Raw genomic sequence first — 12,540 nt, forward strand, 5'->3', positions numbered from 1 at the left:
GCGTGCAAAGGGAGGAACGGGGGCGGGGCTACACGAGGTAGAGATGCAGGTGGGTACAAATTTGCGAATTCCGCATCGCACCCGCCCCAGTTGGGACTGAAGGAAATAATGCCCTTGGTCCAAGTATGCATTTAATTCTAAGTCTAATAAATGCGGTTCAGTATTAATTAACAAGTTAATAAATTCAGTGAGATCAAGTGAACTGAATGCCTAGCTAGAGGCCGCTTCAGTTCTAGTAGAATTAATAATATTAATCCACAACTTACTATTGACTGAAACCATAGGGTCACACAAATAGTACGTGAACAGATCAAGTATTTAAGTGAATATATTATTCATTAAGTACTCCATTTATGAACATTCGGAAACGACGGATCTCAGTTCCAGTGGGAGCTGAAATCGCCAAAAGATAAAATAAAGAATACTCCGGAAATGATGATATTGGCGGAAACGGAAATATGGTTCATGACGGAAATATAAATATTATCTAAGTCGTAGATGTTGCCGGAAACGGAAACATGGCTCGCATCGGAAAATATTATCGGAAATAGAAATATTGCCGGAATCGAAAATATTGCCGGAAACGGAAATATTACCGAAATCGGAAATATTGTCGGAAAAGGAAATTATTTTCGGAATCGTAAGAGCACATTCGGTATTGAGTCATTTGTGAGGGACATTTAGTAATTTCTAAAAGTTGATGGACATTTGGTGAATTATGTCAAAACTCGGGGATATTTCGTAAAACTAGTGTGTAGCCCCGGTTGTAACATTGAATAGTTACAGTTTTAGATTTTTCTTGAGCTCAATATTTGACCAAAATACATGTATTTCACAAAGTGAAAAACATCCATTAAGTTCGTCAACTACATAGATACACTACGTCATTTATCATGCCAAATAATTTTTCAATTAGATCATCTTACAATTTGTATAACTTATTTTCTAGTGGAACTAAGTGTTTCAAATTAATAAACACCAAATTAGATATGTATGCAGCAATGTAGGATGTTTTTATAGTTGATGCTTATGAGACTTACGACATCATGTTTCTTCATGGTTGTCGTAATGCTTTGATTATTAATTTTTTATCATCAAAATAGTCCATAGAAAATAAAATATTACATAAAAATTTAGTTGTTTTACACTTCACGTTAACATTTATTTATAAATTAATGTGAAGAGATCGATAAACAACAATTAGTGGTTGGTTAAGATGGTAATAAGAGTTATCATCTATGCTGGAGGTCTTGTGTTCGAACCTCATTGTAGTTATTTTTTATTGCCCATGACATAACAATTGGTGAGTGGATGGTGTGGCGTAAAGGGAAGAGTACTACATGGCACATAGACATTTTTCACAACGCTTTTTAATATATAGTATAGATAGTGTTGACAAAACTCTCACGAGGCTCGTAAAACATTGTTAAAGAATCAAGGATTATTTCAAAATGGTACAAAAGATTTTCACTCTTGATCTACTTGTATGATGATGCCTAGAACTCAAAACTCCAACTTCGTATTCGCGTCAAGCAAATCCCTTACGGAAAATGGTGGAAAGCGTTGTAGAAACATCGGTGATAATCTGGCTTGTTCGGTATCATTTTTTGTTTCCAGTTTTCTGTTTTTTACAAAACTAAAAACCAAAATATTAAAATTAAAAAGTAGTTTTCAGTTTTTTGTTGTCAGTTTTCCAAATTAACATGATTACAATAGGTATGACTATTTTTAGTTGATAATTCAATATAAATTATATGAGTTACAAAACCAAAAAACCAAAAACTGGAAACTGACAGTGATACCGAACGAGGCCTTAGGGTTTGTTTAATTTCAGTTTTCAATTTTTGATTTTATGATTTAAAAGTCACATGATTTATATTGTATCTTGAACTTAAATTTAGTCACATCTATTGTAATCATGTGATTTAGATTAAATCATCAGCTACATATTATGATTTTAACAAGTAAGAAATACAAGACGAGACGAAATAGGATGAATTTGCAAGAAGTGGATGTAGTACTCTACAACTTAAATCAATTAGAATGGCTCGTTTAGATTTTGTAATTTTGTGTGTGTAGAGAGCTATTAAGGGCAAGGCGAAAAATGATGTAGACGAGATTCAATCCCAGGTCTTGTGTGCCACCCCTTCAAGAATTCATCAACCAACTAGTTGACCTCCACACTTGTACTTAAGATGGCAGAAGCCATATGATACCGCTTTAGGCTATGTTTATAAGTTCTCTAACATTGAGCTTGAAACCAAATAAAAAAATCATACCGGGGTATGTTTGAAAGTTATAGTCCAAGTTGAAACAATAGGGATAGCCAGAATTTTAAACATCAGCTTCACATGTGCTATACAGGGACTTGAGATAAAATGACACAATTCGGGAAGGAAATAACGGCAAGAAAGGCACCTGAAACTGGAATTGGCATAAGATCCCTTGGGGAACATTTCTGAGGTTGGGGCGTTAATACTTCAGAGAGTCATACTAGATCTCCAGAGAGTTGGCATTAAATCAATAATTTATCAATTATCATCGGAATAATTAATACATCAAAATGATTAAAGGACAAACGAGAAAGATAAGTAGTATGAGTAATTACTTGAATTTCTTCTTTGCTTGCGGTATTCTGGAGAGAGCAGCAGCTCTCTTCTTGGAAAAAGAATTAGTTCTGCTATCTATATTTTCTTCGTCGTCGTCATCATCATTATCTATTTCATTCTTTGGAGGTGGATTGGAATCCTCATCACCAGACGCTTTCTTTCTGCCTAGACCAAATTTCTTATGCAATCTTCTTTCTACAGGATCAGTTAAAGGCCCAACTCGGGATCTTCGTGGAACTTTTGCCCCAAGACCAAGCCTAAAAAGGTAAAAACACACAAAACCTAACTCTAATAAGCTTCCTCTTCAATAGGCAATAATCTAAGATATGGGGGAAAAGCACCAACCTAGAAGGTCTACATTCCATTTCAATTTCCACTGCTTCCTCCACATCTCCAGGCATATTCTTAACCCACTCTTCAGCCTACACATAAGCAGAGCAGTGACAATATTAGACAATGTCAAACCTGTCTTTCTATGACGCACACGGTTTACAGAAATCAGTCAAAATGCTTACCAATTTTAAACCCTTAGTAAGTGTCATCAATTTTGGCAGCGATGGTGGTGGCTCCTCCTTTGTACTCATCATCTACGGTAATACAACTCAAAATTCTTCACTTGAAATAGACTACAATAACGATAACAAATCAAACAGGGATAATTTCAGCTAACAAAACACCAAGGACTCAGGAATTAACACCATAGTGTCTTAAGGTAATCATTGTAACCAATTACCAAATAGTGCAACACACAGTTTACATATCAAAATAAAAACATGTCTTTTTTCACAATTAATTGTATGCAATCCACATCTTCTATGCCTTACTATTCTTGTATATCAACTCCCTGCCCACCCCAACCTCTCTCGCACCGGTCTTTCTCACTCTCTCTTATACACACATACAGACTAGCCCCTTTTTAACTTCGCAATAAACAAATAAAATGTACTAGTGTATGGTAGTGGACTAGTGGCTACCCCAGACCTTCCTTCAAAACTTCCCAAAGCAACTTTAACCTAGATGGGTAACTCCATGTAGATCCCTTGGGAGCTGAGCGAGATAGTCCATTGTATATGCAAGGTTCACTCACAACAATGGAACTATACTGATACTAAAAGAATTGATAAAGTATGAAAGCAGAAGGAATATTTTCACTTCAAAACTTTAAAACCAAAGCTAATGAAATTATAAATGGTTCATTAGAATTTGTTAAGACCTAGTAAAAACTTATATGGTGTTCCGTGTAGTTCAACCAATTTCAGCATGATCAAATCTTATTGAGATAATCAGATTGTGAGAGATCCTCAAAATTGGATCACAGAATTGGAAGTAAAATAAAAATAAATAAGACACCTTTATCTCCAATTTAATAAATTGCTCAAATCTGCAATTCAAGAGCCGTAAAAACTCTACCTCAACTATTGACTACGGAGTAGATTAACAAAATATTTTAACGTCAATGCACTGTACATTTTTCAAACTTCGTGCACAACAAATTGAGACAACACAGCAACAAGGTAACTTAGTAAAAGAAGGAAATAAATTCCAGTTGCTGACCCCAAACTTAACACTTTTCTAACAATACAATTTGATAAAGCACATTACAAACTCAATCTTTAGCTATCAAATAGTCCATAAAATATAATTTTGCCACTGCACAATGTAGTACTCCGGTGCACTATAATGTGGAACAGCTAAGCAACAAGGCAAAAATAATTAGAAGGAAGAAACCCAAAACCTGAGCTTGATGTTTTTCTAACTATAACAATCTGAAAGAACCCATCAATAAAACAATATATCCAGACACATAATTATCGTAAACCAGACTCTACCTAGCTTTTGATTCCTTAAAAGGAATTGCCCATACATCATACATGACATAAGCTTGCAAAAACGGCATACCAATTTTACATAAAACAGCTTTCTAATGTGTAGCTACTCCCTCCGTCTCATTTTATTTGCCCCACTTGACCAAAAAAACTCTCACAAAAATTGGTCAACTGGAGCAAGTAAAACGAGACGGTGGGAGTATGAACTTATGATTTATGTTAAGTGTTCAACCTTGACCAAGTTGATGATTAGTGGCAAATACATAGTAAGAATTCTACATTTGACATTAATTAATCAAATTCAATGTCTCAAACAACTATACATAAAGCAACAAAACAATCACATATCACATAGATACACCTGCCAAACAAAGAGAATTACAAAGCAAGTCAACGACAAACCAAAAATAATAGTAGCAACTAGCAAGAACAAACTAGTAAAAATTATAAAAAGATAAACCCTGGTTTTTTATCTCTCTCCCGCAAAACTTTCTCTTGGTGCATAAGCCCGTAGCCATAGCCAGAAATCTTGATGGGGAAGAAGAAATCTTCGAAAGGTGACCAGGAGAAGGCCAATGTATCTGTGAAGTCTTTGCAAAGTGTCAAAAGTCGATCAATCGTGGAAATTTTGGGTACAACAACGTTGGTTGTTTCAGTCCCAGATTTATCAAGTGAAGATGAATATGGGAATCCGATTCAAGAGTGCCAAGAACTGACCCAAAAGAACATCCGAAGGAGAAAGAACAATTCTCGAACTGGATTGATGTTCTGAATCGAAATTCCGGGCAGAAGACTCCATGGATGGAGGAAGTTGAAGGTAACCCGAGAAAATCCTTTCTGCAATTAGAATTAATTCTGAGCATAATTCTGAAATTAGAATGAATTCTGTGCATATAACAATTTTGTTGATCTTACTGTAGGGAATAATGATGGAAACGATATTAATACTGTTCCACTAGTCAAAATTGATTTTGACAATATATAGGAAGAGATTGAATTCTGGAATTCATCCATTCTTTGTTTTATTTTGGGGGGAAACCATCCACAAATTCCACAACATGTAATTGAAGGATACGTGCGTAATGGGGGGAAACCCTCCGCAACATGTAATTAACGGATATGTGCGCAGAATTTTGGGGGAAATGGGGTATGGATAAGGTTGCTTAGCTGGGTAATGGCACACATATGGTGAGGTTTACAACCATGGAGAGTAAGAACAAGGTGTTGACAGGGGGGTTCTATTCTTTGAAAAGAAAACATTTATTATGAAAGATTGGAATCCTGATATGAATCTGGTTAAAGGAGAGGTGAAATCTGTACCTATTTGGATCCAACTTCCTAAACTAAAGCTTAGATACTGGGGAGAGAAGAGGATTATTCAAGTTGGCTGGCCTAATTGGCACACGCACAAAGACTGATCAAGCAACAACAAAACGTGAGAAGTTGTTCGCTGCAGCTATAGTGGAATAGCAGTTGAGATAACAAAAAGGAGTAACAATGTGCCAGGAACTCAGGAAGTGATATATGAATGGAAACCAATAAGATGTGAGGCATGTAAGGGTATTGGACATACTGTAACTCGGTGTATCAAGAGGGAAAAGAAGATGTGGGTAGCTAAAGATGTTCAGAAACCAACAGAACAAGAAGCTTCGATTCCTAAGCCTAATCGGAACACTCAACAGACTGATGCAGATGGTTTTCAACTTGTTAAAAGAGGAACAGGTGGAAAACAAAATGGTCAAAAGCCCAGCTATAGTTCTTACTGGGGATGGTATTTAAGAATATGGAAGGAACTGATGCACATGATAAAGCAGCGGAACAAGAGGAACAACTAAATGATCTTGGGTAAAATGGTAAGAATGTGAGAGGGTGACTCCCTCCAGCCAATATGGATAATATCGGCAGTTGGAACATCAGGGGGCTTAAAAATATAAGCAAACAGAATGAGGTTAAGCACTTTCTCGTTCTGAAAATGTTAAGTTGTTAGGCCTCCTGGAAACTAAGATCAAAGCTTCTTCCCTGGAGCTTTGTATCTGAAATTGAATCCATGCCACAGGTGGTGCATTATTTCAAACGCTGCTCAACACAAGGGAGGTAGAATTATAGTGGTTTAGCAACCTACAGTGTATAATGTTTCGATTGTCCAATGCACCGAACAATGATACACTGTAAGCTTAAGCCAGTTTGTACTGGGAAGGAATTCTGGCATACCTTTATCTATGCCTTCAATGATCGACAGGCAGGGAAAGGTTATGGAGGATTGGGTTGTATGATATTCAGAGAAGTCCTTGGGTTTTGCCTGGTGATTTTAATATTGTTCTTAGTGCCAATGAAAGGGTGGGTGGTAGTATTGTTAGGAATGTGGAAATAGCACCATTCAGGTTGTGTGTAGAGTTTTGCAGGCTGGACGATATGAAGTGCACGGGGAGATTCTATACTTGGACCACTAAGCAACAAGGTGAGGATAGAGTCCATTCTGAATTGGATAGAGTTATGGTGAATAACGAATGGAGCAATGCATATATAAATGTTGAAACCCTTTTATGCCTGAAGGATCATATTTTCCTGGCTCAGGGGTACATACCATTTAGGGAGTGTTTGGTTTGGTGTAAAACGTTTTCATGGAAAACAAATTTTCTCTTTTCAATCATTTTATGTTGTTTGTTTTGGCAAGGTATGAAAAACAATTTTTCATAACTTTTGAAAAAACTTTTTCCATTTAAAAGTAAGGGAAACCACTTTTCCTCTTTACCTCCTTTTTCTTTCTTCTCATCAATCTTCACCCATCTTCTCCAAATGAAAAAGACAAAGTCAATTCCAAATGAAAGACCAAGAGACAAAAAGTCCTAGTCCTATAAGAAAAGCTAGTCTTAAACAAGTGCGATGCACGATTTTTGTTTTGCTTTTAAAGTGATTTTTGTATAACTTCATCAAATCATCATTACAGTACACTCTGTATGTTTAATTCCATGCTTTTAAAAAATTTAAGATAGGATGATGGGCAATATCATGGTGGCTCAGGCAGGGGCATAAATGGAGTGAGAGTGAGCAATTGTCATTTTTGATAACTTTTCTCAAAAGGTTTTTTAATAATGAAAATTTTTTGTTTTTTTTTTTTTTTTAAAGTTGGGAAATCTCTCTTACATAAAAAAGGCGAACATATGAAAATGTTTTGCGTAATTTAATTCCAATTATACCCTTATTGTGGATTATAATTACAAGTGAGGTGCTACTCATGTAGTCATGTGTATCCGTGTTTGTTTGCAACACACTTGTTCCGTGGCTGTTCGACTATCATACTACACGTGTTCTTTATAGAAATTAAAGCCCTTATTTTTCCTACTCCTTTAACAAAGGCAGATAAAGATACCTCCGGAAATTTCTTTGAGCTAATGCGTAAGTCAATTCCTTCTCCATCCTCAATTTTATATTTTTGATATTCATATCAAATAATTAAATTTATCTTTCTTATTCATTTTCGCTATGCATAAGATGAATGTGGGAGATGCGCATGTTACGTTGGATGTGTGGTCATACAAGAAAGGATCAATTGAGGAATGAGACTATTAGGAAGAAAGTAGGGGTTGCACCGATTCAGTTTAAGATGACGGGAAATCGTTTAAAATGGTTTGGACATGTAAGAAGAAGATCAAGTGATGTCCCGGTTAGGAGGCTAGAAGGGTGGCAAAGTGATAGGATTGCAAGGGGTAGGGAAAGACCTAAGAAAACTTGGAGGAATGTGATTGAGCACGATATGAGCCTACTCTGTTATTGAGGAAAATATGGCGTTGGATAGGACAAAGTGGAGGGAGAGAATATACGTTGATGACGTTATTTGACTTATACATCTTCAGTTTTGAATCTAATTACTTTCACTTTCCCCCTCTTCCTTGTTTATTCTTTTAACTTCCCGTTCCTTTCTTGTTTGATTGGTCACATAAACCATCTCCTATGACGATTCATCTTAGCAGATCCCAAATCATTTTGGGACTAAGGCTTTGTTGTTGTTGTTGTTGTTGTTGTATTCATTTTTGCTGTGATTTCTATGGTCCGAATAATCAGGTTTGCGGAGTTTTAGTAAGTCTATGTTTTCTCTCTTTTTATGATTATTTAGTGTGATTAAATGCCCAGATTGCATGTACCTTTTCTGATTTTCTCTTTTTTCTCATACTCTGTATTATTCTTCTTAAATAAATAAATAAGTGCATGTTGTTTGAGAAAATATATTTTGGTTTGTTTGTTGAATTAAGGTAAATTGTGATAAACTGATAATAATGAGAATAATTTTACTGGAAATTAGGGGCAACGTTTTATTTTCGAGGGAACGGGGTAAAGTATTTCCATCATGTACTTGATAAGTGTTTAGAGGAAATTATTAATGCTTCCCATCAGTTGATTAGTGTTTGACTTTACATTAATCCCGAAAAGAGACTCTACTCCAATGTAGAACGACCCATCATTTATGATGTAACCAAAATTAGAAAGTTTAAAAAAAACAGCGTCCTTGGAGAAAAATCAATTTGCCAAACAGACCTACACTTATAGTCTCATCGGGAAAGATAGCACAGAGAAATCATGAGTTTAAACTCATGATTCTGTATTCTCCAACTGGCCCAAGTTCAGCATAAATGATAAGCTACTTTACAATAGCAGGGATGTTGCTGTGTGCCCTTATGGAGAATATTGGACACAGATGAAGAGTATATGTGTGCTTCAACTTTTGAGCAATAGAAGAGTTCGATCTTTTAGAGATATAAGAAATGACGAAACAACTCTGTTGATGCAGAAGTTTCAGCAAAATGTTTGTCGTATTGACAAATAATGTGGTACGCAGGGTGGCATTTGGAAGAAAATACACCGAAAATCAGCAAAGTGACATTGATTTTAAGGAGGTCCTAAAGGAGTTTGTGGAGTTACTTGGGGTATTTAATGTTGGGGATTTCATTCCCTAGTTGGCTTGGGTGAATAGATTCAATGGTATGGATAAAAGATTGGAAAAAGTTGCAAAAAGGTTTGATTTTCTACTGGAAGGAATACTTAGAGAGCATTCAGATCGACTTAAGCGAACAGAAAATAATAATGAGAATGAGAATGTAGCTAAGGATTTTGTAGACGTTTTACTTCAAGTTCAGAAGGAAAATTCAACTGGTTTTTCTCTAAAAGGAAATAGCATCAAAGCTTTGATACTGGTAAATATTCGTATTTTGTTTCGATCATAAATTTTAGAATTTCACCCTTATCCAAAAAAAGAAACAGCTAATTATGGATTTATCAATGAACTCTCAATGTTGAACCGTTTCATGTAGGATGCGTTTGCAGCAGGAGTGCTAGTCTGCTAGAATGGGCAATGACAGAACTCATGAGAAATCCTTGAGTAATAGAACAACTTCAAAGAGAGGTAAGAGGAATTGCTAGAGACAATGAACATATAAGTGAGGATTGGTTTGGACAATATGAAGTACTTGAAAGCAGTGATCAAGGAAGCTCTACAGCTGCATCCATCAGTTCTATTACTGGTGCCTCGAGAATCAACTCAAGATTTAAAGATAAATGGTTATGACATTTCTGCTAGGCTCTTGTTTTTGTTAATGTTTGGGCAATCCAGAGAGATCCCATTACTTGGGAAGAACCTGAGGAGTTTCGTCCTGAGAGGAAGCCTGCCTAACAGATTCTTATACAGACCCTGCAGCACAAAAACCTCCAGCTCATGCAATAGTTCTTGTTTAAAGGAAGCAGAATTTTCCCTATAAATGAAATGCATCGCGAGCAAGTTCTGAAGCATTTTCTATCTCTAATTTCTCAGCCCCCGACTACTATCACACACACAATAGTGCACCTGCACCAATTTGAAGCACAAGACTTTCTACCCATCAAGGGAAGGGAAGAACTTATGGGTATACTTTAGTTAGAAACTAGGCATCAGACCACATACTACCACATATTACCACAGACGCCTATGAATGTACTTCAGTTAGAACCTGAGTACATAGAGCACTTATTGATCACAGTTCCAAAACATGATCTCATTCCATACATAAAGCCCCTTAATAAATCATAAGCATCAAATTGATTATATTCTTGCTTTTGCAATATCACCAAGCATAGCAGCTAGCCTCCGGATTCAAAACCCCGTCTAGTAACCTGACAATTTATGAACAACTAAGAGAAAAAGTCACACATATACTGACTGCACTAAACTGAACAATTAAGAGTAAAACGCAAAGTTAAAACCAAATACTATCAACATTCTACCCAGACTTTTATTTACACTAAAAAATTCACAAGACTGAGCACAGCCCCAGGTCATACAAATAAACGCATCCAAATTAAACACAACCAGTCTACTGAAGCTCGAAAAAGATGGGAAATTAAAGCAAATTGAAGTGCAAACAGCCATAAATGTTGAAAAAAGATGTACCCAATTAAAGGCGTGTGAAAGAGAGGGAGATAGGTGAGTATACCAGTTGTCCTTGGGAGATTCGTCCTCGTGAGAAAGTTCCTACCTCTCCTTGAGAGCACTATTCGACTTGAAGTTGAATAGCCATGAAAAACTGGATGGAATTGAAGAGGAAAACAGCGAAATTTTACCTAGAAATCACATAAAATTGAGAGTGGAGAGGAGAGAAGTAGGTTTTTTGTTTTTTGTTTAAGGAAAGTTTATGTTTTACCACCTAAAAAAAATCCGAATTTGTGTTTTACCACCTAAAAACTTTTATTTTACCACCTAAAAAGATAAATAAAAATTCATTTTACCACCTTTTAACGGCAAGTTAATGCCATAGTTCCATCAAAAAAAAAGTTAATGTCAAAGTTAACGACAACGTTCGTGGAGCCCACAAATTAAGATTCTCTTTACCCAAATTATGTGATTATTTTTTTTTACTCTTTCTCATTCAATTTTTCAACTTCTTATTTACAATTCTTAAATTCTCACCACCCATTTTTTACTTCAAATCTCCAAATTAATCAAATTACAAACTTATATTATACAACATGCTTAAAACATTGTGAATTTTTATAAGGGATATGCTATACTAGCCGTTGAAGTAGGTTCCATAACGATTCCGTTAACTTTACTATTAAAAGGTGGTAAAACAAATATTTTTAACTTTTTTTAGGTGGTAAAATAAAAGTTTGAGATTTTTAGGTGGTAAAACACAAATTTGGATTTTTTGTAGGTGGTAAATCACAAAAAATCCTTTTTATAATAAGGAAAGAAAATAAGGTGGACAACCTGAAATATCCTTGTTAGGATGAATTACAATGACTGAAATTACGGCGTGAAAATATGAGAACAAAGAATACAATGAAAAACACCCTAGTCTCGAAGACTCAAACTACTTCAGTCCAATAATTGGTTTATACACCCGGGTGTACAATGAATATTGTGCATCCCATGTAAAATGACATAGTTTTAAGCATTATTCATATTTTAATTAAGTTAAAAAATATATATTAAAATTTGCCGTTTACCTAGATTTTCCATGTACTTAGTTGGATAGATTTTGTTTTTTAATATTTTGGTAGAAGTAAAAAAAAAAAAAGAGGCAATTACGGTTATGAGTATAGGATTATCTATCCTAAATTCTAGGATTGATTATCTCAATTAAAAAAAAATCATAGGATTTATTTTACAAACTTGAACAGATTATTGATTTTTAGGTAGATAATTATTATAATTGGCTTCAAAATAGAGTGTGAGAGTGTAAAGAGAACATTGAATTTGCATTTGCAGTTTGAATTAAAAAAAAATTGGTTTAACGTTAACGGCGAATTCAGAATTTCTTGATGATACGGATTGTCGATTTCACCATTTTTTTGAATTTACTGAAGATGATGGAACTCCAGTTGACGAATATGTTGTTGAAGGCAAAGGTTAATACGAACTTCCGATTATTGTTTTGTTTTAATTTATGATGATGTGTATTTTATGAGGTTGAAGATGATATTCTTTTCATTATGATGCTTATTAATTATGTATGATATTAATCTACATATTTTCAATGTTGGTATTATATGATATAGAATACCATTCATAGAACATAGAATACGTACTATTCATAGAACATGTTGTATGGTTGTAAAGGACATGTTGTGATAGATTT

At 35.1% G+C, this 12,540-nt stretch overlaps 1 protein-coding gene across 4 annotated transcripts; it reads right to left on the reverse strand.

The window, feature by feature from the left end:
- Positions 1-2,254: 2,254 nt before the first annotated feature.
- Positions 2,255-11,066, reverse strand: LOC110805688 (uncharacterized). Of its 4 annotated transcripts, none has more exons than XM_022011314.2 (5): positions 10,897-11,066; positions 3,125-3,196; positions 2,955-3,031; positions 2,609-2,866; positions 2,255-2,499 (listed from the first exon to the last, which is right to left on the reverse strand). In XM_022011314.2, the coding sequence occupies exons 2-5, from the start codon at positions 3,194-3,196 to the stop codon at positions 2,481-2,483; spliced, it is 426 nt and encodes a 141-aa protein (XP_021867006.2). In that variant the 5' UTR covers positions 10,897-11,066; the 3' UTR covers positions 2,255-2,480. The 4 variants fall into 4 exon arrangements, with proteins under 4 accessions (XP_021867006.2, XP_021867007.2, XP_021867005.2 ...); XM_022011315.2 differs by having other exon boundaries at positions 2,255-2,493; positions 3,125-3,235; positions 10,897-11,064; XM_022011313.2 differs by having other exon boundaries at positions 3,125-3,235; positions 10,897-11,064.
- Between the last annotated feature and the right edge of the window lie 1,474 nt (positions 11,067-12,540).

This window comes from Spinacia oleracea, chromosome 4 (assembly GCF_020520425.1).
Source record: "Spinacia oleracea cultivar Varoflay chromosome 4, BTI_SOV_V1, whole genome shotgun sequence".
In the NCBI taxonomy this organism is placed as follows: Eukaryota; Viridiplantae; Streptophyta; class Magnoliopsida; order Caryophyllales; family Amaranthaceae; genus Spinacia; species Spinacia oleracea.

Bases quoted from the DNA above. Each gene is read 5' to 3' on its own strand.
- LOC110805688 (XM_022011314.2), bottom strand. From the start codon at position 3,196: ATGATGAGTACAAAGGAGGAGCCACCACCATCGCTGCCAAAATTGATG. The intron at 3,032-3,124 runs GTAAGCATTTTG...GCTTATGTGTAG, and splicing joins TTACTAAGGGTTTAAAATTG to GCTGAAGAGTGGGTTAAGAA. The intron at 2,867-2,954 runs GTTGGTGCTTTT...TTACCTTTTTAG, and splicing joins ATGGAATGTAGACCTTCTAG to GCTTGGTCTTGGGGCAAAAG.